Source organism: Hyposmocoma kahamanoa, unplaced genomic scaffold (genome assembly GCF_003589595.1).
Source record: "Hyposmocoma kahamanoa isolate Upper Pololo Valley unplaced genomic scaffold, ASM358959v1 116, whole genome shotgun sequence".
Taxonomy (NCBI): domain Eukaryota; kingdom Metazoa; phylum Arthropoda; class Insecta; order Lepidoptera; family Cosmopterigidae; genus Hyposmocoma; species Hyposmocoma kahamanoa.
The window spans coordinates 5,512,845-5,540,663 of NW_020653391.1; the positions used below are offsets into that span (position 1 = coordinate 5,512,845).

At 34.9% G+C, this 27,819-nt stretch overlaps 1 protein-coding gene across 1 annotated transcript in view; it reads right to left on the reverse strand.

Moving 5' to 3' along the window:
• Positions 1 to 27,819, reverse strand: part of LOC113239760 — a 60,278-nt gene that overhangs the window by 19,437 nt on the left and 13,022 nt on the right. Inside the window, exons 2-3 of the mRNA XM_026476862.1 lie at positions 6,017 to 6,070; positions 60 to 191 (exon numbers count right to left, since the gene is read on the reverse strand). Of these exons, the coding sequence (XP_026332647.1) occupies positions 60 to 191; positions 6,017 to 6,070 (186 nt within the window). The remainder of the gene's footprint in view (positions 1 to 59; positions 192 to 6,016; positions 6,071 to 27,819) is intronic.

The window sequence follows — 27,819 nt, forward strand, 5'->3', positions numbered from 1 at the left end:
GTGTCGCTTGCCACCAGGCGCTTCCCTTGATATCATAAAAAAACAAATATAAATCTTACCATACTCTTTATCACACGACTCCATAATTTTGCATTTGGCAACACCAAAGAAACATCCGCAAGAATGACAGTTGCTCTCCCATTGGGATCCAGTCTGACATTCTATGACTTGTGCAATCTGGACTGGTGATTCTGAAAATCGAACATATCGGATTAGTTTCATTAAAACACGTCAATCCGCACACGGTTTACACCACACTAAGGGCGCCTTCACATTAGACGCTTGTAAAAGCGCTGCAGCGGGACGACAATGTTGCCATATCTAGCGAGAAGCTGCGTTGACGGCCTATCACGGCTACGTTTCGTCCGTGCTCAGCTACGGTTTTGTACTAAGGGGCAACTCAGTAGTCTTAGAAAGAGCGTTTAAAGTCCAGAAGAAGTGTATTCGAGCAATTTGCGGCGCGTGGTTCGATGACAGTTGCAAACCGCTGTTCAAAAGGCTAAACATAACCATTACCTTTGCCATACACGTACATTAGGGATATCTGCGTATTTGTCAACTCTCATCCTCAATATTTCAAAACACGCGGTGAAGTCATTTAGAGGCAAAATAGAGCAAAAACTTATGAATCTTTTATACCAACCTCGTTGCCATAAAGTAATTTATAAGAATAACTGTTTCAACATGTGTATAATTATTTAAATTAAATTACCAAACGAAATCAATCAATTAAATCCATTGACTTACAAATAAATGGACGACGGGTCTAATACAAAAACCACGAAAAAAATGTCCCAAGTCAACCTATTCGAAATTTAAATTGTAATGTCATCGCAGTATCGCGCTGTCAGTAGAACAAATGAAGACTAAAGCGGAGTGTCGCGCTCTGTATACGATTTTAGCGCCTTACAAGTGCGGACACTTTTTAGCGCGGACCCGACGTCCATATAATTGTAAGTCAATGATTAAATCACCATATGGTACTGGCAGAAAACCAGCACTGTTTGACTTCTCTCGGTCTACAGTATTTATGCTGAGTCAGGGCCATTTCAGCACAAACTGTAGTCATAAGTACATTAAAATTTTATCAGTTGTTATAGTATTTGTTTGTTTTTCTCACAGTAATTGTTTTTCTCGCAATATGTGTTTTGTGTTTATAAAATTAATAATGAATGTTCTATGTGCTTTTATGTTATACTCTGTAAAGTGGTTGTAAATATTTTATTTCTGTTTGTATTTGTGCTGAATAAACGTGTTATCTATCTATCTATCTATAAATTAACTTGTTACAAGGACACACTTTTAAATTACAATTGACAAAATTTGACACATTGCTTCTATAGAAAGAATACTCAGAATTTAGAAATTCATTACATTAATTAGAAACTGTAGAGACTAAACATTAAATCCCATTAATATTTGTGCATCTGCTTGCAGATCGAATACAATGTATCTAATTTCACTTAAGACCTAAGTAATTACTGTATTCTAGCAAATAAACGTATTCTATTCTATTCTATTCTATCCTATTCTAATTATTGTATGAAAATTAGTGGTGGCGCGGCTGCAGCGCCACTGTGACGACTAATTTGAAGGCGCCCTTACACATTCTCACAAACATACGTACAGAATAGTGTACACGTAGGGCGCACTATAAGTTTCCGGAATGAATAAAAAAATACTATAAAAGGTCAGAAATTAATTGATTGTTTCTCAAAATATTCTCCGTTAGCGTTAATGCACTTTTATAGACGAATAAACAAATTTTGAAAACATTTATGCCACTCCTCCGTGACAATCTCTGAAACATATTATTCATACTCTTCGACAGCCTCTTCAGGTGATAAAAATTGTTGCCCGCGTAATTGGTTCTTATTTTTTGGAAATAAATAAATGTCAGTGCCAGGTGCCAGGTCGGGACTGTACGCGGGATGGCTTATAAAGTCAACGTTGTTCCCCTACAAAAATTCATTTTTGTGTCTGGCCGTGTGAGAACTAGCATTATCGTGGTGCAAGATGATACGGCGTTTACGGTCATTTTTACGGAGTTTGTCAATAACTTACAGCAAACAAATGGCGGTGTAGCAAGCAATCACTATTCACGGTACAACGATTCTCCAAAGCAACAGTAGCCACGTGTCCAGTTTTATTAAAAAAAGAAGCCATCATCCGCTTAGAGGCACTTTGCACGCGCGCCCCTTGTTGGTTTCGGCTCATCTCGAAAGACCTATACGCTCGATTGCTGCTATGTTTTGGGATCGTAAATCTATAAATCCATGTATCGTCGCCTGTTACTATGTCCCACACTAAATTTGACGCCCCTTCGTTGAATCTAGTAAGCATGGCATTGCACCAAGTGACGCGATCCGTTTTTTGAGCCTCAGTTAAATTGTGTGGGATCCACCGAGAGCACAGCTTTTTCACATTCAAACGTTTGTGTAGTATTGATTATATTTGACTCATGACCTATGCCTAAAGATGACCAAATCTCATGGTATGTCACATGCCTGTCTGTTTTGATCATTCGGCGCACAGCATCGATGTGTTTGTTGTTCACAGCAATGGACGGGCGACCATCACGAAATTCGTCACTGAGATTCACACGACCGCGTTTGAATTCTACAAACTAGCTGTAAATAGTCGTCTTGCATGGTGCTTCATCGCCAAAAGCAGTTTGAAACCGAGCGAAACCCCGCTGAGCTGTTAAATTACACTAAAAGTCGTAGAAAATCATAGAACTAAATCCATAGTGATGTAGACAACCAATTTCTAAAATGACACCATAATGTAAAAACAAGAGACAGTCAGATGCAACAAACTGTATTCTACAGCCAAAAAGTTCCATTTTCAAATGTTGTAATTACTTTTTAAATATTGTTTATGTAAGTGGCCAGTTCGGGGAACTTATAGTGCGCTCCATATAATAGTAATAATAACTTTAGCTTTAACTATAAAAATTTTAGCAGCAGAAGAGCTCCTTACTCATTCACAAGGAGCTTTTCTGCTGCTAAAATTTCGTCCAGGTTAGTACTGTCACCTTACCTATTTCTGCCGCCAAGCAGTAATGTCAACATTACAGTGTTCCGATTTTGAAGGGTGCTGGTGAAATTACAGGCACATGGGACTTGTCAACTTATGTTTGAAGGTCAGGGTGAAGGGCGCAATGGCAGTGCCTCTCAGATCATTGCGATTTAAAGCTCTGAGTGGCACTGCAACTGTTATAGACAGGCGTGTAGCTTACAATCAGGAAAAAGACTTGTTGTCCTGTCACTACTGGCCTTTTACACCAAGGGTGCCAACTTTCGTTCGAAGTTCGAAGTTTCGTCAGTTTTTTGCCCAACGTATAGCCATACTGTCGACATTTTAAGTAGCCTGTCGCGGGGACACAATTTCATTTATTCAGACACTTTGTACTAACACAGGGAACTAAAATTGTTAAAGCTAATTACTTATTTCATTGTTATCATTTTTAAATAAGGTAATCGCTATAAATCTGTTTAAGGAGTCACCACACTTATCAGTACGGAAACGCATTAAATCGATGAGACAAAGCTTTATGTCCATTGAATAAGAGCGGAAAAGCCATGGCTACATTGGCTGAATGGCTGTATCAACGCCCGAACGCCACGGTGAGGAGATGAAACGGCTGCGTTTACGCCCGACAGCTGCGTCTACGCCCGAATGGCCGCGTCGCCGGTGAATGGGCTTACTGCAATAATTGTGGTAAATGATGATCACCTCTAGCCGATTCCACGTTAATAAGCGTGATGACGGCCTTTCGTGAAACTTAAAAAACAATAATTGTAATTTTTTTATTAAAAAAAACCACCTCAAGAATTCATGGAATTACATCTATTTGCCAAGAATTATTGAAAAATATGTATTATGGAAGCCGGATTCATCCTCTAGTTGCCACCTTTAGAGGTGGAATATTCTCAAATTTCAAATTTAAAAGGGAACGATACTGAGGTACCCTCTTTCATTATACATTACATAACATATTGGTAAACGAAAAATACAGTCGAATTGAGAACCTCCTTCTTTTTTGAAGTCGGTTAATTATAAAACATATCCTGTTTGTTTACGACATTGCTTAGTAATTAAAACCATATCGTACGTATCTTTTTAAATCTTTTATCATCTTTTAACTATCACTGGCTACGTCAAATTAAAATTTAAAAGAATAACAATGTCACTGTATTTCTTCATTTGTTCCTAAATGCGTACCTAATTGTAATGTTGAGTGTGTACGTTATTATTGTTATATGTGAAATCTGTGGTAGTGACCCGTTTAGCTCTTGCAGGTTGTCTCGATCTAGATGTTTGAAATAAGTATTGTAAATGATAAAGATGTACAAATGCTTAATTACAAAGAGCAACCCTCTTAGAGTTTCTTGCTCATTCTTCTCTGGGGAATCTGCCTTACGAATGAGCAGTAGGGTTTAATCAATATGCCGATTTGATGTATAGTTTGCTTACATATGAATAAAACAAATGATAATTTGACTTTTACTTTGACTATGTTTGGACAGAATTATAAATTCGTTCACTGATTAGTTATTTGTTATGCAAGGCTGGAAAGTTGTTGTTTGACGCGGGTGCTTGTATTGAAACCTGAGCAAGCGAAGGAATCGAAGAACCAACCACGAGGGAAGCGAGCACCACGCCCCGCACATTGACGGACACATTGACTGAACGGCAAGAAGGCTGTCGGCGATCCGGTTTCGCGCTAAGACGGCTTTGATATTATTTGAATATAGTTTTCATTTATTCATTATTAAACTTGTACGTTCATGTATAACATCATTGTACGTTACTATTTATAATGGTCATAAGTGGTGCTGTATACGGGGTTTTTATCATCATCTAAATGGGATAAAAGAGGAGTTTTTTTCGTTTTCCGAAAGATGAAACGAGGTAAGTAAAAAAAACTTAATGTCTGAAACTCATTCGGTTATTGTTTTCTTCATTTATTTAGTACAGAGTAATATGCAAATACAGGTTTATTATTTAAATATATGTAGTGAATATAATTATTAAGTAATGATAAAGTTGGACATGCAATTTTGAATACCTTGGTTACCTTAAAAGTACCTGTCCAAAATATAACTGGTGTTTAATTTTTTTTTAAATAAACCTTTAGGATTATTGTAGTTAGTGAATCAATGAAAAATATAATATTATATTGATGTAAATAACTAATGAACATGTGTAATTATTAGGATTCTATTAATGGAATTATAGATAACAGATTCGCGTTAGAATTTTCGCTATGTTGCCGCTCTGACCAAGTAATAGTACGAGAAAGTGATGGGTAACCCTGCCACTTCAAGCACACATTTGCGCGTATGCAGATGGCACCTTGCTGTATGTTGTAATAGTAGGTAGAATACTTTCGGCCGTTGTATGGAGTGTCCGGGTTGTGACTGAGCTTTGTGAGGATTTCAAGACACGAGACGAAAACAACTTTGCTGCCGAGCGAAACACAACTTTTCACCTCACTATAGCGAACTAGTGTTTTCCTCAAAGAAAAACAGTTTATCCATAAAAATTTAGTTTTAATAAACGAAATTAGTTATCGTCGTAAATTTAATGAAAATAATAAGAAGAATAAAATATATATGCTATATAATAATATTAAATATATATACATATATAATACCAACGGATTTATATTACATAAATAATGTACGACAAATCGCGAAGTTGAACGTGCCATTATGTTTTTTTATTCTTTTTTCATCAAAAGGAAAAGTTAGGTGCACCACAGTCCATCGTCAAGATCGATTTTCAAAACATTTGCGGGCAGATCTCTAATGAGAAAGAAAGCCTTTCCGAGCTAGGGAGGTGAAAAAATATATTTATGTTTTTAAATTGACCCATGTTCTGTATGACGAGTCTAAAATTATCCGGCCACGGACTTTATAATATTTTTTACGAAAATTAAATGTTAAAACGTACATACACCCCTTTGAACGGTGACTAATTTGGCGATTTAAAATATTTATCAGCTTACCTTTTTCATGTTCTATGCATGATGAATCTTGTTCGCCAGGTTTATATTTCATTGCTGAAAATAAAGAAGATTTCGCGTTATTATAGTTCTTCGAATTTCATGGATAATAATGAGAGCTGGCGAAAAATTAAAAAAGTACCAAGACCAAAGATCCCACGACTTAATTGTACCGTTCGGAGTTGAAATCTCCGGCCCGAGAAGTCTAGTGTCCTTCATTTCTATAAAATTGTCTCTAAAATATTGTACCGAGTAAGAAACCCAAGATTGGCAGGTACCTCGCCGAAGGTATTAGTTGAAATATCCAGTCCGTAGGATCCCAGTGTTCTTTCTTTCTATAATAGACCTGCTGGGAGACTCAAGACTGGAAGCTACCTCACATGAGGTATTAGTTGAAATCTCCGGTGTGTCCCAAGGTCCTTTCTTACTACAAAATAGTATTTAAAAAAATAATAGGCTAACTAAGAGACTTAAGACTGGGAGTTATGAAGCTTGATACATTTAACCACTTGGCGCATTATTTATATACAGAGTTATATTTAAAATACTAACAACTTCGCGGGACTATGTTACGAACATCATAAATAACTACTTTTCTTCCATTACTTTTTACAAAACATAATATTAAATTTACCAAAAATAAACGTTTAAGCTTTTATTGTACTATCTGATACTTTTTAGATCTGCATGAAGTGAAATAAATTCAAACGTGCGAGCGTCCAATAATAATACACTATTGATTTCAGGCCGTAGCCCGTAAGATAATTTTGTTAGTTGCAAAATAAACCCTTAGAACTATGTTAGTATGATTACAATGAATGTAGAAAATTTGAGTTATTAGGTTTTCGCATAGACCACATAAAGTGGGTTTTCGCGATTGTTACACAAAGGAAATGAAACTATTTTTCCGGATTTAAATCACGTATATTTGTTTTTTCAAACAAACCAACGTTTCGGGCCCTGTGTAGGTCCCATGGTCACGGTGTCAACCGATTTAAATCCGGAAAAATAGTTTCATTTCCTCTTTGAAAATTTGATTAAAAAATCTAACATATTGAACTTCAAAAATTAAGAAAATGCACAAATTATTACTTAATTTGACCAGTAACGATGTTAATCCAAAACTTTAAAATTGTCAGTCAAAACGATGGGCAAACATCTTCAGGATGACATTGCCACTGTCACGCCCTCTCTTTAGCAGAGACGACACCTTTTTTCGCCTAATGGCATTTTTTTTAGACGCAAATCCAGACTTTTGTTAATGACAATATTTGAACACACTTATTTTTAACATTATAAATGTCTTTCTGACTGATGAATTGAACATTCGTAAAAACTTATTTTTTTCATTACAATTTTGGCAGACTAGAATTATGTGATCATATTATGTTGCATAAAAGTCATCTGTTCGCGCTTCGCACTGGAGTGCCGTGGCATCCTGAAGATGTTATTGTACTGTACTCTTATTGAGTTATATGTACGCTGTGTATATCTAACTCATAGACCACTCGAATATATTGACTGACAAAAAGCTTTAAAAAGCGTAACTTTCCCCTCTTTTGTACATGGAGCTTTTGCGAGCGCTCATTAGTAGAGCGATCTATTTAAACTCATTTTTTTGTATATAGTAAAATATGGTGAATTATTAAAAGTCATGGAACAAAAGTTGTTGTTTATGATGTTACTAACATAGTCCGGCGAGGTTGTTGGTATTTTAAAAATAACCCTGTATTATTAAGTTAAATATAAATTAGTGGCGAGGCGTTCATTCATACTTTGATTTTCACTGGCTTGCCTAAAATTTTTACATGTTATCAAATACTACATTTTGTGCAAAATTTTAAGTGTAAAATAAGTTAACCAGTGAAATGAAGCATACGAGTACCTTGTGCGCTAATAAGTTGTGTTTTCTTAAGGTAGGTGTTCTTTGTTTCCGGCTTTACTAACAACAAATTTTCAAGCCTCGCCGCTGGTATTCATAGTATAAAATTTTATCCAATAAAATTAATTCACACTGGTATTATAAATGCGAAAGAAACTCTGTCTGTACGTTTTCACGCCTAGACCGCTGAACCAAATTTGATGAATTTTGGTATAGAGATAGATGGGACCTAGGAGAAAGAGATAGGCTACTTTTTGTCACAAAAATAAATCTTAACGGGATGAATAGGGTATGAAATATGGAGAACCAATAAAACTAATAATTTGTATTGTACAGTAGGCTACTCGAAGTAAAGCACCAGCTAGTCGTTTGTAAATCACAAGCAAATTCAGTATAATATGGATACCTCCAATGAACATTTATTTTTTGGTCATTATCCGTTATTTTTGTAAACAGCCATATTTATTTACTATTATGCTCCCCTAATTTTCTGAAAAAAATAAAGAAACAAAAAACTAAATTCGAAAAATAAAACAAAATAAAAACAGAACAGTAAATAAAAAAAGAGCAGGGGGCCTATCATAACCTTTCCAAAAACAGTTTTATTCCAATGTAAGCTTATTGTAATATTACTCATGTTGGTACCATTACGAACCTGTCGACCAAGTAATTAATGTATTATTGCAAAAGTGATTGAAAGAACGAATGATTTCCCAATATTTTCTATTCCATACTAAAAATAGGAAAGAGATAACGCTATGTGAATTATATTATGCCATCTCTTTCTTTTTTGATGTTCCGAATCGTCTTATCGTAATATAATGTTTAAGTACTTTAATGTTATTTACATTCAGAGAATTTTGACTGTTAAGAAAAGGAAAGTATGTAATAATAAAATCTATTAAAATGACGTTGTTTTCAATAATTATTCCGCATTTTCATGAAGAAAAAAGAATAAAACAAGCTTAGTTTTTATAGTCACGTTGTAGGTTCGGAACTATAGTCTAATGTGAAACTGTTAGTTTCGCCAAGGAGCATATAGATGGCGCTGTTATAATATATTTTACGAAATAAACATCGCGTATTTTTATTTCACGAAACATTATTTACTATGTGCTATTAAATAAAAAATAAACAAAATATTAGAGAGATATATAAATAAATAAGTTCAACTTAACTTTTAATCATTACAAATCAATATTTAGACAATAAAACTGAAAATAATATTGTTTCCATCGCATCCGTGTCACTATATTAAGATTGCTAAATTTGAGATAAGAGCAATATTACTTTAATGTTAAAGTCGCGTCATAGTACGAACTGAGTGAATGAATAGTCGCAAAGCGGCCAATAAAACCTCATAGTTTTAATATTACAATAAGCTTACTTTACGCGTTATGGTACGAAAAGTCAATGGTTAAAGTAATAATATTGTTTTAAGAGGTTGTGGTAGGCCCCCAGGTCCAAAAATTAAGTTGGCGTAGTGTTCGTTGGAGGTATCGATTATTGTATATGTATACATTTTAGTATGCAGCTATACTGCGGCCGTTAGACAAAAAGGCGTATGTGACATTTAAAAAAAAATGTTATGTATACTGCAGAGATCAGTAAAAAAGGCCGATTTGTCACTATTTTTATTTTTTCCTAGATCGATGGTTACCGCAAGAGAAAAGTAGATATTTTTTTAATTTTATTTAAACATGCCTCGGCGGCCGAACGGTTACCATGCCGGACTGCCACGCAGAGGTCCCAGGTCCGATTCCCGGCCCGGAAGAAATATTTGTATTTATTTTTCTCGTGAGTTTGGGTATAATTTGTGGTCGTCTATGGCACTCGCAACACAGGGTTTCCCTAGTTGTTGGGCTATGTTGAGTGTGTGCGAGTATGTGTGCGTTATTAAACACATTTTCTCTGATTTGAGTTTTTGTCACAAGCGCCACGGCGGCAGTACATGTATGTATGTTATAGTACGTTTTACGAAGTTTAAGTGTATATTTAATTGAATTTATATACCGTTTAGTTCTTGCTGGTAAAGATCGCTGTGTAATCGATTGTACCTTTCACTATGTCTTTGTATTGTCTCTGTTTCTTTTGAGTGCATTAAAGCTTATTCTATTGTATTCTATCTCGCCAAATATGTTAGCATACCCGTACTTAGGAGAGCTCTACCATCATTCTGACCACCAATGTTATCCATTTGAAGTAGCCCTAATTTAAGTATTTAGTATTTAATGTAGGAAAATAAAGTAAATAGGTATTTACTTTAGATACTCATTACATTAGATATAAACAGGTAGTACGAGTTCATTATGTGTTAGACTTTTAGAGGGGATGTATTTTACAGCGAACATTATCGCTACTGAATTGAAGCGAGGCTCAATGGAAATGGTCCCTGCGTTTAATGAGAACCCAATATCTCCGGCCGAATGATCATTAAGTAGCTTCTTTGACTAATCAGCAAGCCATCTTACGTACTACAACCTTTTTTTTTTTTTCCTGGCCCTGTACTCCCGTTCTTCGTCTGACATCCGTCAGAAACAGTAATTGTTTCTGATTACCTCTAATACTCAACAAAATTAAGAGGTGCATTATACGAATGAAGCTTCATACTTGATATTATCTTTTAATATGGTCGAGTATTACTTATTTGACAGCAATTGTTTGAGAACGAGAGTGGACCCCCTCTACCATGAGCTTATAGTGACAGTTGTCGCTAGCGATCGCGAAATGTATTTGACAAGTTTATTTGGCAAATTGTACAGCGTCCTCTAGTAGTCACAAGAACAAGGAACATTTAATGTCTCGAGTTTGTAATTTTTACCATCCCTGCCACATACTATGTATTTCAACACATTTGCGAGGAAATAGATAAGTAGAACGATAATTTATTTCTTGTATGAATAAATATCGTTTCACAACAACATACGGATTTGCAAATGGCGGGTTTATTTTTAACAGATTGCCAGGTATTCTTCCGTAGTTATTACAACTCGAACTAATATGTTATAAAAGACACAGACGCAAATAGCCACAAAGTATTACATATAAAATAAATAATTTCCAAATTCAAAAAATACTGCCAAATTTGAATTCACAAATTAAATTTTGTAAAATATAGTTAAATTTTATTGCAAATATTTAGTTTTTTATAATTGAAGTTTATGCGATATATTTGTGAGACTAGATACGTCAGATTTTTCGAGCATAAAAACGTTTTGCTGAATCTCGACGTCAAAATCCATAGGGCGATCGATAATTAAATGAAAAAGCCCGAGGCCATAATTTAGGACATTACGGTCAAGTTTGCCTGCATGACACTGTTTACGAGCAAATGTGATGAACATTTTTTTACTATGAATATGACTACAAAGTCAAGGTAAAGGTGACTTCATCAATCGTGAAACTACCTACTAAACGAGTAGTTTATTTTAGCATTATCTGAGTGTACCGTTTGGGATACTGGACTTTTGATATACCCATGGCCTGATTTACCATGAAAACTAAATTGGCTGAAGCCCGTAGGCGCGAGGTGGAGGGCGAGAACATATTTAATTGAGTAGCCAGACTTCGCCAACTTATAGCGTTTTTGTGAGTAGAAATAGGTACCATACCCTCACATATTCTCTTTACACGTTTCTATATAAATAATTGATTCCAAGTTCTAAGGTTTTCGCGATTATTTGTATATACATACATATATACAGGTCCTATGGTCCTATATGAAAGTGCACCAAACGTTGGTTTAAAAAAACAAATATATGCGATTTACAAATTAGTGGTTTGCTCCTGAGAAAACACCGACGCTGAGCTATGGCCTTAAGCACTGCTCCAGCACACATACATACTGGGTGTTCGGTAGTGCTGCGACTCTGCTGTTCTTTTATACTTTTTATTGTATTACATATTTCTGTTATGTATGTGTGTCTGTAAATCCAAATAAACGTTTTATCTATCTATCTATCCGTCTATTTAGATCCGAAAAAATAGTTTCATTTCCTATAAATTGTCATTGATTGTTAAGTTTTCTTACCGAAAGAGGTCTCTTATTTTAATTATTCAAAAGGTGTACCAATCGTGAATATGGCACTAGCTCATTTTTTTATGTAACAATAAATGTGCATTTAACGGTCGACGATGGAGCACACCTAAATAAGTTTAGCGTTCAGGAAATAAGTGTACAGACAGGGAATGTCACTCCATAGACGTTCGTAACTACAAAATTAAATGATAAACCTTTCGAAAAATAATGTATGGTGTGGAAAAGACGCTCCAGATGCCATTATAAAAAAAGGAAAACCATATTATTAAACCAGCATGCTGACTTTTCTAGCACTAAAAGACTTATACCGAATGTGCATGGAGCCTGATATAAAGATTCCCAGAAAGTTTAACCAGCCTCAAATTTTTTGCTAGATATCTAGCTTGAATTAAAGAACTTAGCAGAATAATAAAAAAAACTATTGTGACCTGCCTTTTTTTAAATTGATTAAAAACAAAAGTGTGGTAGATAATGTTAAATTAATTACCAGCAACACTGCGATACTAAAAAAAGTCCAAAAAGGATCAACGCTGAAACGCTAAAATATTCAAAATGATTATATTATATACGGTGCAAAAAATCTTATTAGTGTAAAAAACCACTTATTTTGAATTTGTTCTAAGCCTTTATCTTTTTTTGTTGTTGTTATAGTTATAATGTTTTCGACTGAAGGACTTTGTATCCAGGCCATGTAATAAATTTAAAAAATATATTCAAAAATTAAACCGTTCCGTGAGATTCCGTTCCGTTTTACGTTATATAGTATTAAAAATCCCTAACGATATTCTGGACATTGCAGATAAAAAAATAGTTCTTAATTCAGAATTTCTAAATTTTGAGAACTCTTTACAAAAAACCAAAATTAAATTTTTCATCTATTTTAGTACCACTAACGGAACAACTTTTTTAAAACCCGTAATACAAACGCAGCCTTAATGGAAGAATGGCATAAGTGGACTTACGCCAAACATGTTTATTGCTCTATTAGATACTGAAAAATATAACTCACATCCTCTCCAACTCTTGTAACTCTATGTACAATATTAGTCGATAGAATTACAAGAATTGGAGAGGACGTGGACTATATTTTTCTGTGTCTAATGGATCAACAAACGTTTTTGATGTCACTCCACTTATGCCATTCTTCCATGAGGGGTGCAAAATGTTGGACATGACATACTGTTGTAAATCATTCTGTGCGTCATTCCCGATCGGCAATTTGGCTTTTGACCCTCGTAATTATTGCAGTTCTATTATTAGCCGGCAATTGGACTCGTAATTACTGCTGCTCTTAGATAACGTTCCGGGGAAAGCTATTTCAGTTTAATGCGTACGTACATAAATACATATTAAATACGTAACTTACTTTGGCTAGCTATTATAGATATACCTACCTACATCTTCTTCCGCTCGCGAGATCTACCTGTATTTGCAAATCGATTGTACTGATTTTAATTCGTATATTTTTTGTCAGTCTTTAACCGACTACAAAAAAGGAGTATGTTATCAATTCGATTGTAAGTATTTTTTTATTCGGTTGTATTTAATAGCGGTAGAGCTCCTTCTGAAAGAGGTCATCCAGGGAAGTACTGCCACCTTACCAATTTCTGCCGCCAAGCAGTAATATTAAGCATTACTGTGTAATATTCATATTATTTGTAGAAATATATTCATAGTAATATTTTCCGGTTTTGAAGGATGCTGGTGAAATTACAGGCACGTGGGACTCGTCAACTTATGTCTCAGGGTGTCGAGCTCAGTGGCAGTACCACTCAGATCTGCGATTTAATTCTCTGAGTGGCACTGCAATTATTATGGACAGGGTGTAGCTTACCATCAGGCGCATGATTTGATTGTCTTGTTATTTGTATACACACATCGCGCGGTATACATTACGCGATCGCTCCGTCATTTCTGATCCGATTTCTTTTCGAAGGGACTACCCCAATAGTCCCATTCAAATTTGAAGTAAATATTAAGGTAGATCTTTACGGGAGGCAAATTAGGGAAAGTGTCCTGTTTATTGAATTTCCTCCATTTTTCGTTGATCGAATTTAATAAAACTTGGCCCATGGGTGTGATTCCAATAAAAATGGCGTTGGTGACCTAGAGCTGATCTGAAGATGGAAATGGCTGACAGATCATAGGAACTTCCCCAACACTATACGTTAGTGTAAACGGATAACCTAAATAATAAGTTTTAATATTAACTTTAAATATTAAGAATAAGCTTTAAGGTCGGTTTTTTATAAAAAAAGGTTACGGGTTTGTGGAATATACCTACTTACCTATTCAACTAAAACGTTCTTTTTGGTTCTTTGGTTCTTTTTGGCATATAATTTTTAAATTTTGATATATAAAAGTTACTTAAGTACATGGTTCGAAGCAATAATAAAGAAAATAAAATAAAATGTTTATTTATTTAGGTATACACTCATTAATATATTTAATATTATTATCATTATTATTATTAATTATATTACGTTACATTACATTACATAACCAATTAAATTGAATTTTATTTACCGAATATTATAATTATTAATTAAGTAAATAATTGAGAATCACATTAAATTGAATTGAATTCAAATTAGAAATAATAGTCTAACAAAAATTAATTTACTTAAATGTTAAAAATGGAATGGTCACTTATAAAGTAGCACGCATCGCATACTGTTAATAATATCGTTAATAATTATATCGTTAATAATTATATCGTTAATACTGTTAATAATAATATCGTTATTCATGACGACCTCTGTGGTCGAGTAGCTTGCACACCGGCTTTCATGGTGTCGCCATGTCCGAGGTTCCGGATTTGATACTCAGCCGGGTCAATGTAGAAAAATTTTTCTATATTGTTTCGGGTTTGGGCGTTTGTGGTGTTTATATCGTTGTTTCCGATTTCCATAACGCAAGTGTTTTGGTTATATATTTTGGGATCTGAGCAACGTAGGTGATGCTGTCTTATATTTATTTATATACTATTATTTAAAAAATACCTTAGCCTTATATATAATACACAGCAAGCAAAAGATTAGAAGTGTATTTATAAATTATTACACGCACGGAAAGGTATAATAAATTCTTTTATATCTTGATATCTCCAATGAACAATACGCCAACTTAATTTTTGAACCTAGTCTGTGTTTATTTTGTTTTTGTTTCTTTGTTTTTTTTTTAGAAATTTGTATTTTTTTATTTTTTTAGAATTTTGCTTTTTGTTTCTTTATTTTTATGTTCACAAAATTCGGGGATCACAATATTAGTAAATAAATATGGCTGTTTATAAAAATAACAGCAAATGACCAAAAAATATAGTGTGTACTGTTCATCGGAGGTATCTATTTACTCTGGCTCCTAAATCAATGGAATGTAACGATTTATGCCATAATATTAATTTATTAATAATATATAATATAAAAAATATAAAAAAATAATATTATTAATGCAATATTAGCATTGTACAGACCCCCCTCTTTTAGAAATACCAAAATGTTTACTGACTCACTTAACGATACGTTACAACTTTTATCAACTTTTAAAAATGTAGTATTAATAGGAGACATAAACATAAACATTCTCCCACATAGCATCGATTCCTGTGCGCAAGAATACCTAAACCTATGCTCTTTTCATGGATTACTACCCGCCCACACTCTCCCTACACATCAAAGCGGCTCTTGCTTAGACCATATTATGCTTAAATCTATTTTTAAATCAATAACATTAGTTACTAACTCTACAATAACCGATCATAAAGCTGCCCTACTAACCTTAAATTGTAAATTGCTTAATTCAACTCGCACGCAAATAATTTCTAAAATTAATATAAATAAACTTGAAGAAGATTTATGCAACATTGACTTTAACCCAGTTTATAATTCTGATGACGCGGATTATTGTATGTCTTACTTAGTAAATAATGTACAGCAATCAATATTAAGTAATAGCAAGGTCATGCGATTAAATAGTAAAAATTACAATATCAAACCTTGGATTACACCAGGACTTATTCGCTGTATGCGTCATAGGGATAAACTACATATGAAGGCAAAAAGTAATCCAGCTAATTTAATTCTACAAATATCATACAAAAGATATAGGAACTTTTGTAACGATCTACTAAAAAAAGTTAAAAGCTGTTATGATAAAAAAGAATTGGAAAAAGCTGGTACAGACAGTAAAAAGGTTTGGAAATATATAAAAAATGTAACCTACATATCGAAACAGCATAAATCATCTACAGGATTATTAAATAGCCACTCATCTGATCGTATTGCTGTTAACAAAGCAAATGAATTTTTCGTTAATGCAGGTAAAAATCTGGCACAAAAAATCCAGAGTCTTCCGCCTACTCAACCACGTTGCTCTCAATCAATCTGTAGTAAGTCTCTGGGATCATTTGTATTATTAGATACGGATGAAAGTGAGGTTGAAAGAATAATTGTAAGCTTAAAAAACGATAGTGCTACTGGTTGTGATAACATATCTAACAAAATATTAAAACAATTCAGGCACATTCTACTTTCACCGCTTACGGTCATTTTGCAAAAATGTTTAACAAAAGGAATATTCCCCACGTGTTTAAAAAAAGCTGTTGTGGTCCCGGTACATAAATCTGGTAACCAAGAACAAATAACTAATTATAGACCTATTTCTTTACTGCCAGCAATATCTAAAATATTAGAAAAACTTATTAACAATAGACTTGTCTTGTATTTGGAGAGACATTCCATATTATCTAAAACACAGTTCGGTTTTAGATCTAAATTATCGACATCTGACGCCGTGCATCACCTTACGAATTTTGTAGCAAGGGAACTAGACAAGGGTAACAAAACTGTGGGTATTTTTCTAGACCTAGCGAAGGCTTTTGATACAGTTTACATCCCTGTGCTGTTACAGAAGCTTGAATCGCTTGGTATAAGGGGCATACAGCTTAAATTACTCGAAAACTACCTGGAGGACCGATCCCAATGTGTTAAAATAGGTGACATTCACAGTTCTGATCTGAAGTGCACTTCATTTGGAATTCCTCAAGGAAGTATTTTAGGACCAACACTTTTTCTGATTTACATTAATGACCTTTGTAACCTAGATTTACAAGGTGGAAAGATCATATCCTATGCTGATGATACTGTTCTACTCTTTTCTGCAAACTCTGACAAGGAGGTATACGACTATGCACAGCGTGGATTCAATATAGTAAATAACTGGCTCCAACATCATTTGCTAACACTAAATACGGATAAAACTTGTTTTATGCAATTCCATATGCGGAAATCAAAGTCATTTATATCTAACCCTAAACTATATGCTCACCATTGTTTTGACCCTACTAACAACCTGTGTAAATGTCCAGACATTGCTATTACTAACAAGATAAAGTATTTAGGTGTTATATTAGATGACATCCTATCCTTTAAACACCATATCGAAGCACTAAGCGCCCGACTCCGTAAGTTAATGTTTGTGTTTAAAAAACTGCGCGTTTCTGCTGATTTTAAAATAATCAGGCAAGTTTATTATGCATTATGCCAATCATTAATTACTTACTGCATTACATCATGGGGTGGTATAGCTAAAACTACTTTACTAATCATTGAAAGAGCCCAGCGAGCTGTACTAAAGGTTTCTACCTACCGCCCTTTCCGTTACCCCACTGACCTTCTGTATAAGTCATGTAAAGTATTAACTGTAAGGCAATTATTCATTAAGTCCACAGTCCTCAAACAGCACGTATTGCTACCATATATTACTGAAAACACTAATAAAAGACGAAAAGATATTGTCTGCCCCAAAATTATATCATCAAAACATACTTTTATTTCAAGATTTTTTGTGTTTCTTGGACCATTTTTGTACAATAAATTAAACGCTAAATATTCCATTTATAATTTCTGTTGCTTTAAGGTAAAGAAAATTCTCCAAGAAGCTCTTCAAAATATGTCCTATGAGGATACAGAGAATTTATTTATTATCGTAAATTAAATGTTGTCTTGTTTAAGTGTACATTTTTTATTTATTTTTTTATTTTTTTAATGGCAATTTATTATTTAATTGTTTAATTTTATTTCATAAGATTCTCCTAAAAAGTATAATATTAATAGTATCCACATTTATAATTAGTAGTACTTTTTACCTGAAATACAGGAATTTCCTAGTTCAGGTACATGTGTTATTTTTACATTAAATCGCATAAGTAGTCTTTAGTTTTCTCTGTACATTATGTTACTGAATAAACAATTTTATTTATTTATTTATTTTATTTATTTTCGGCAAAAGTACGTTGCGTAGTGTTGTAGAGACGGTTTGTGCCATAACAAAGGTCTCATTTTGTATCAGCACATGAGACGTCATTGTGACGTCAGCGACGCCGTCATCTACTACAAAATAAACAACCTGAAAACTGTACATTTTAAGACTTTCGTAGTTTTTTTTAATCAAATGTAAGTGCGCATTTGACCTCCATCTCACCTGATGGAAAGTGACGTTGAGATCGACGATGGAGCATGCACTACTAAATCATGCCTATTCACTCTCGCCTTGAAAAGGTCCAAGTTATAACGTTCAGGGAACAAGCTTGCAGGCAGGGAATTCCACTTCATAGCCGTTCGCCATATAAATGTGGAAGCGTAGCGCTTCGTCCGAATCTTTAGAATATCCACAACATAGGGGTGGAATCCAAGCCTACGTCTAGTACCCCGACGATGGAAAGGGGAAGACGGAATGGAATCGTGTAATTCCATCGCACTTTCCATGATATATCCTGTAAAATACCGATAAGCAGGCAACTTTACGGCGGTGTTCAAGGCTCTGAAGCTTCGCCTCTATTAATTCCGTTTTCGTGGTTATTCAATAAATAGAGGTGGGCAAACGCCCGCGTTTTGTTAACGCCATGCTTAAATCGGGTTAATATCCTTTAACGCCCAAAATCGAGGGCAAAAACTATTTACAATTAAATATTTGTTATAAATCGAGTTTTGTTCAAATTTAATGATATTATTTTGTAATAATATGAATTTCGTATCGCCGTGTCTGCCCACGATTTTGCAACATGCTAGTAGTGAGAATCCTCAAGATCGCAAGGTGGGTATTGCGTGGATTTGCTTCTTTTTCGTATAAAAAAGACCTTTTACAACAAAATGTATAATAACTATGAAATTATATCAAATTATACGTACTTCTTTGTACTTATAATTTTATGTGATTAATGAAATTATTTTAGTTCTTCGACAAATTAAAATAACCTATTAAAACAAATTAGTGTTATCGTAGTCAATTTAATATCAGTAATTAATAAGAACAAATTCTGTCCACGATTGTACAGTATACAGAAAAACTCGGTTGAAACCCGAGAGCGTTGATTGGGCGGCAGCAGTAGGTCTGGCTTACCTATTTCAGTCGCTAAGCAATAATGTCAGCGTTACTGCGTTCCGGTTTTGAAGGGTAAGGGTGCTGGTGAACGGTCTCAGGGCGACGGGCGCAGGGGCAGTCGCCTAAGATCTTTGCAATTTAAAGCTCTGAGTGACACTACAACGATTATGGACAGGCGTATAGCTTACCATCAGGTGCATCACTTGTTCGGCCTGTCACTTGATATTATAAAAAAAGCTAGTTCAAGAATGACCGTATACGCGAATGTGTGCGTTCGTGCACACATACAAGCCGCACTGCGACTCTTGTATGGCGTTACCATACTTGTACTATGCATAAAAGTTATTAAACTATGGCTAAAACCTCTCCTTAGAGGAGACGTAGGACGTATACGATAGTTGCGTCGAATTTAGCAGGTAAATATGATTGAGGAAAACGTTAGCAAATCTTGCTCGTCTTGATTTCCCAGAAACAAGACAAGAATTTACATTTTACTGTTTACGTATCAATCAGTTAGTAAACAATAATACATATAACTAGCACACGACACAAACTACATACAATGGATGATATTAAGTCCCCACGGCAGAGTCCTTAAAATACTGGCAGCGTTTCCATTCTTTAAGGATATGCTAACACCGTGCCAGCCTTTGGATCACGCAAACAGTCCATACATTTTTAGTTGTTGACCCAGGGTTTAAATACCGGTGTAGATATTGGAATAAGATGTCGTAGCTGAAGTTTAGGTACTATTGTGTATTAAATATAAAACCCTTGGTGTAATAAAGCTGCATCTGCAAAACGACAACTTTTCGGGAAAGAGGTTTAAAGATTCTACAGACCATACATTTTTTAGTTGTTCCACGGGTTCAGAGTTTAAGTACCAGTGTAGATATTAGAATAAGTAGTCGCAGTTGAAGTTCAGGTACTATTGTCAATTAAATATAAAACCCTTGGTGTAGTAAAGCCGCATCTGCAAAACGACAACTTTTCGGGAAAGAGCTTTAAAGATTCTACGGACCATACATTTTTTAGTTGTTCCACGGGTTCAGAGTTTAAGTACCAGTGTAGGTATAGGAATAAGTAGTCGTAGCTGAAGTTTAGGTACTATTGACAATTGAATATAAAACCCTTGGTGTAATAAAGCCGCATCTGCAAAACGACAACTTTTCAGGAAAGAGGTTTAAAGATTCTACGGACCATACATTTTTTAGTTGTTCCACGGATCCAGGGTTTAAACACCAGTGGAGATGTTGGAATAAGTAGTCGTAGCTGAAGTTTAGGTACTATTGTCTATTGAATATAAAAACCCTTGGTGCAACAAAGCCACATCTGCAAAAAGACAACTTTTTAGGAGAGAGCTTAGATTCTACGGACGAAATTAGTCGATGGCGTTTTTGAGCAAATTTTGCAGTAGTAGAGCTCATTGTGAAAGAGTTCGTCCAGAGAAATACTGCTGTAAAGCAGTAATGTGAGCATTACTGCGTTGCGGTTTGGAAGGGTAAGGGTGCTGGTAAAATAAAACACATGAGACTTATCAAGTTATGTCTGGTGACGAGCGCAGTGGCAGTGCCAAACAGTATTCAAAACCAATCACGTCTTAAGATTATCTAGTACACTTACGGTTCGACCGAGTAAACTTCGTTCAGAATAACTTAACATCCCATGTAGGTTTATAGCGAGCACCGTTAAGTGATACAATCGTTACGCACAGGGCTGTGCAGTATTTGAACTACTTATAACTGAAATATGTATTTCGCTCATTTGGTGCACACTGGGGCAATTATTGTACATCTTGTAACGTGAAATGGTTTGAATTGATTTTTTCATTTTATTTCAAATTTATGATAAAAATATTTTTGTATACATTTTAAATTACTGCCGATTTTTCTTCAAACGTAAACATTTGTCATGTTAAAGATGTGTTAACATACTTAATTTAATTTTGGCACAATTACAATTACGTCAATGTAGCACCAAATGAGCGATTTGATCATCATCATCATCATCAACCCATTTATACGCTCCACTGCCGGTCACGGGCCTCCTCTCAGGCGAGGGTTTAGGCCATAGTCCGCCACACTGGCCCAATTCACACGTTTTTCCGAGTGTTGTAAACCTTCTTCGGCGTACATATTTATGCGTATGTTTTTTTCTTCTGTTTTTCTTTTCGTTGAATTTAATTTATCTTCCCCTATTAAATAACGATATTGAATCATAGTTTTCCATATTTTATAATTGTTTTAGACCCTCATTGCAATTAAGCCCGCCTAAGATCTCAGGGACAAAGAGGTGGCTGAAAAACAGCGCTGTCTGCAACAACAACGGTTCCAGGCAGCACAAGCTGAGACACTTCCTTTTGCCCTCTGACATGTTTGGCGTACCGTTTATAGTTGTTATTTTCATTTTATGGCTTAATATGTTATTTGTGTCCAAAAAAATTTCATTGTGGCAATAAAGATTTTTTGAATTTATATATCATGTTTTTCCATCACCGAAAACCACATGGTAAATGCTTTCTGCTTGAGAGGCGATAGGTCGAATCATAGACTACCACGGCTACGTATTTGATAAAATAAATCTTTCAATTACTACCTAAAATCTATTTTGTAATTGGTGTTTTATTATCTGACTATAACAAACATATATTTTTATTGATTTTTTTATAATATTAAGTGATGGGATGAACAAGTCGTGTGCCTGGTGGTAAGTGTCACGCCTGTCCCTAACAGTTGCAGTGTCACTCTAAAATTGTCTTGCTAAATCACCAAGATCTGAGAGGTAAAGCCACTGCGCCCGACACCCTGAGACATAAGTTGACAAGTCCCATGTGCCTGTAATTGCACCAGCACCCTTACCTTTCGAAGCCGGAACGCAGTAATGTTCACATTACTGCTTGGCAGCTGAAATAGGTAAGGTGGCAGTACTTCCCTGGACGAACTCTTTTACAAGGAGCTAGAGCTTAGTAGCAGTAGACTGCTATTAATTATATATAATATACTATTGATATTTGTAACACTTTCATTATGTCCGATTAGTGGTATAATTGTATTCAGCCATTTTTATTTTGTATTTTACAAAAATGAGGTATTTAATATTTTACAATACTGTTTAATAATTAATTTTTTTATAATATATAATTAACTGACTGTGATATAATTAACTGTGTAATTTTTATAATACTGTATTTAATATTTTATATTTTCAATACATCCCATGAAAGTATTTTTTATTTCGTATTTGAAATACACACATGAGAAAGTATTTTGTATAGTATTTTTATATTTTAATTAAGATATGGTACGTTATTTGCTCAGCCCTGGTTAGGTGTTGCCTGGAGATTTACACTTCTGCACAAATTTAAATGGACATCAAGAAAATATCGGACATCAGAAAAAATGGGAATAAAAAAAATCATCATTTGATAATAAATGGTTATTAAAGCAAGATCAACTATGAAAACAGATGACAGAATATTAAATTTAAAAAAAAAACATATAAACCGATTATCTAGAATACAATCGGAATGTACGTCACCTAAATAGTTTCCATTCTCAACACGTTTTCGAAGCAACTGTATCAAATTTAATAAATGAAAGTCATTAAAGTTATTAATAAAAAATATAATTGTTTTTTCAAAGAAACTAACTTTCGGGCCCTTTACAGGTCCCATGGTCACGGCTGAGTTTAAACAAGAGACCTGGAAAGGGCCAAAATCGTAGGTTTGTTTGAAAAAAAAACAATATACGCAATTTAGATCCGAATAATCTCAGTACAGAGTACTAAAAAAACAAAAGTTCGTGGAATTACATCTATTTGCCAAATATTATTGAAATCGCTTACCGGAAAGTGCGCGAAACCGGATTCAGCCCCTAGTTTGCCACACTTACAGGCGGAATATTTTCTTAAAATTTAAATGGGGCCACTACTGAGGTACCCACTTTCCGACACAAAAGAATCATCAAAATCGGTTCACAAGAGTTATCGCGTAACATACATACAAAAACAAAACCTCCTCCATATTTATAAAATCGGTTAAAAGATAGTTTCATTTCCTATGTGTATTAATCGCGAAAACCTAAGAAATCTGTAGGTAACAAATTTTTAAATAGACGATTGCTGCAAGTAAGTGGGTAACAAATAAATGTTTTATGGAAAGTTGTGCCTCTAAGAATGCCAGCTATTGTACAAGGTGGACAACGGTCAAACTCCAATGGAGACGGAGGGCAATACCCTGAGTTGTCCTCCCCGTTATCGTATTAACATAATCTCTACGATAATATCGCATAATACATAAATATCGCATTTATATTGGCGAGGAGTTTAGTCTTGGAATTTGCATAAAACTTCTTTAACGTATCCATTCTAGGAAATGAAACTATTATATTTTGGATCTAAATCGAGTATATTTTCGGACCCTTAACAAAGCCATATGTGGGCAAAAGCGCTTTTGTCACATGAAAGTCATAAAATAATATAAACTACACGAAACAAAGGAAAATAAAGAAAAGGTACCTGAGTGAAGAAAACTTTCATAGATTTCTCACAGATGGCGCTACGCCAAAAGGGCCGTTAAAAACCAGAAGCAAGGATCCCTTTTCGTTTTTTTTTTTATAATATTTATAAGTTGTGTGCTTGATGCTTGATGATTAAGCTACATGCCTGTCCATAACAGTTGCAGTACCGCTCAGAGCTTTAGATTACAAAGATCTGAGAGGCACAGCCAGTGCGCCCGTCACCCCAAGACATAAGTTTACAAGTCTCATGTACCGGCAATTTCACCAGCACCCTTACCCTTCAAAACCGGAACACAGTAATACTGACATTACTCTTTGGCTGCAGAGATAGGTAAAGTGGCAGTACTTCCCTGGACGGCTTAGAGAATAGAATTGTATTCCAATTATAGGTAAGCTCATTACGGAATCAGAATACTAACTTATTGTACATATAAACTTAGTCAGTTATAGAATAAAAAAAGCGTAAGTTTGTAGTACCTTGAAATAAAACAAAAAATTAGTTTCATTGATTATACTAAAATTGATAGTGTATTCGAATCACACGCAGTTTATTACGTACGTATAATTATCACTTACAAACAATAAAGGAAAACATCGATATGAATCCTGTGCATTGGGTAAGGTTTAAACAAACGCGATCAAACTCTAAAGAACATACACAAAACCCAAACCTTGGCGCGGTTGAATAAAATTCTTCAAAGACATTTCAACCCCAACAATACCGCACTGCTGTTACAATAGTGTTGTAACTAAAAAAATGTGAAATTCAAGATTATACCTACTAATGCTTAACATTAAAGTTGTATCTCTACAAGTCAATAAAACCGTTATAGAACATTTTAAGGAACAATTAAAATTTAATATTTACTTAACTCAAAATAAGACAAACTTTTTGTAAGCTAGTTCTGGACAAAACAGCCCTTCATCGTCAACCCATTTATACGTCCGACTGCTGGACGCGGATCGTCTCTCAGGCGAGGGTTTATAACTTAGTCCGCCACGCTGATCTAATGCGGGTTGGAGTCTTCACACGAATGAAACAGCCCTTACTCAAAAATACAGTTTTATTTAAAATTAGTACGGACGCTAAAGTTCAACCTTATCTTAATATGTTCCTTGTGTAATAATGCGTATTGGACTCAATAAAGAAAGAAATTATTTTTTCCTTTTAATTTTTAAATAAATTTGGCACGTAGAAAATTGTTTAGATGTCTGTAACATACTTTAACCTATACAAATTTTAATAATCTTTCACGAGAAGTGAGTAATTCGTTTTTCATCGATTCTGGAAAAAAACACTTTTTGAGTTAATGTACTATTGTATTAACAGTGGTATCAGTGGCAATGCTCCTCGGATGTATGGTCGTATTCTAGAACTCTACTCAATGCTCAAGTCAGGACTTAAGTATGATTCAAAGCACTAGAAATCATACTCAAGTCCTTGCCATTAGGGTTGTATTTCCTGTGCTTGAAATCATACTCAAGTCTGCTCAAATCCTGACTTGAGCATTGAGTAGAGTTCTAGAATACGACCCTTAAAGCTCTGAGTGGCACTGTTTAAGGTAACTGTTATAGGTAAGCGTGTCGCTCACCAACAGGCGCATAATCTGTAAGATCCGTTGCATGATTAAAATAAATTAATAATGAACGAGTTGTTAGCTTACGGGGCTTTTTAGGTTTAAATTCAAGTTTAAAAATACAATTATTTTACTACATAATGATTTTCCTTTGTTGAAGACAAAAGCCAGCCTCTCCGGCGCGTGTCGCGTGACGTCAGCAGATAAGGTATGAATGAGTGCCGGGTCACCGATAGCGAGTGACGTCAGACCTCGTTGCCTCTCCATGGACTCGTGATCTATCTTTTACTATATTAATTTATAAGTATTAAAAGCAATAGTAATAAAGTTAAATTAGTATTTAAGTGAAGTAGAGGTCCTTGTAAAAGAGGTCGTCCAGTAACGTAGAGATACCGCCATCTTACCTATTTTTTCACCAGCACCCTTACCCTTCAACACCGAAACACAGGAATGCTCACATTACTGATTGGCGGCAGAAATAGGTAAGGTGGCAGTATTTTCCTGGACGAACTCTTTCACAAGGAGCCATACTGCACTGCAACTACTAACAACTGTTATGGATAGGCATGTCGTTTACCATCAGGCGCACTACTTGTTCGTCCCGTCACTTGGTATCATAAAAAAATATAAAAAGTAGTAGGAATAATTATTAATACAAAGATCGAACACTAAAAATTCCTTCGATCCGTCATAGACGCTACGACTAAAAAGTCGTTGAAAAACCAAATACAAAGACACGACTCAAGCACATAGAAAAATTCGTGAGGTCCGTTGGTTCGTTCCGTGGCTTAGTTGATATAGCGTCTGACACGGTATGCAAGAAGACGTCGGTTCGAATCCGACCGGATCGAAGGAATTTTTTTCTAAGTGTTCGATCTTTGTATTAATAATTATAACAAACTAGTGGAGTAATTTCGCAAAAAAGAATTGAATATCAATTCAATGAAAATTTAATTAAGTAGTAGGTAGTTATAGTTAAACATATTCTATTAATTTTATATTTCTCCGTGGCCGAACGGTGGTCTGACCTGCCACACGGAGAGCCTACATTTATTTCTTGCGTGAGTTTGAAATGCATCGCGTTTTCATCGCTACTTAAGGTAGCGCGTGTGTGTAAAGGTAGATGATTAGCGACAGCATCGCTGCTGCACCGCGTTTGCATCTCTGCTAAAATCGCCGTGTGCAACCGTTCTTAGATCCGAAAAAATAGTGTCATTTATGGAACAATCTCGGAAAGCTATGAACTCGATAAGTAATTTCCTATTTAAACAACAGAACATCGACACCACAAGCTTGAAAAACACATTAGTCCAGAGACATCCAAGGGCCATGGATAAAGATCACGAGGCCGCATGTGTTCAAACGTTATATTATCAATAAAGTAATTAAATTTAATAGCGTCAGTAGCGACAGGCTGGCTGCGGATTCTTATACTGGATGCTAACAAAAATCCACGATTAGAAATAGTAAATTTTTATGTACAACCGAAAAGTCTACTACCGAAGGTTTTATTTACAATATAAACGTAAAAAAGTTGTAACACAAAAAACTTATATTGTAGAATAAACGATATTCAATTACATACGCGGGGACCCATTTTATTCATATAATTTAATCATAGTTTTAATTTTTAGTATTTAAGCTTTTATTGCACCTTACCTCTACATTTTAACTCATTGTCTGATAAATAAATAACCCCCAATCTCCCCCCAATTACATACAACAGTTTAGTTGCAGGAGAGCTCCTTGTGAAAGAGTTCGTCCAGAGAAGTACTACCACCTTACCTATTTTTGCCGCCGATTTTGAAGGGTACGGGTAATAGTGAAATTGAAGGCACATGCGACTGTCAACTAATGTCTCAGGGTGATTGACGATTAACTGTGATTTAAAGCTCCGAGGGCAACTGTTATGGACAGGCGTGTCGCTTACCATCAGGCGCACGACATGTTCGTCCCGTCACTTAGTATCATCATCATTATCATCATCATCAACCCATTATATGCCCCGCTCCTGGGCACGGGTCTCTTTTTAGACGTGGGTTTAGGCCATAGTCCGCCACGCTGGCCCAATGCGGGTTGGGCACTTAGTATCATAAAATAAGAAAAAAAACAACATTCGTCGTCTTTACCCTACAAATAAAATAAACTAAGACATTTACAATAGTTCATGAACTTTGCCCTCTTATCTTTAGAACAATGTGTCAATACGGCTTTTCTTAGGAAATGACGTAGATATAAAATATAATTTGATAATAAGTTTATGTTATGCCAAACATTAACGTGACTATATATTTTCCGTTCCTATGACTAATATTGTACCTACACATTTTTATTTAGGCAGGCAGGCATTTAATTAAACATATCTGTCGAGGACAGACCCTCTTTATAGTTTTTGGATGTGTAATTAGTCT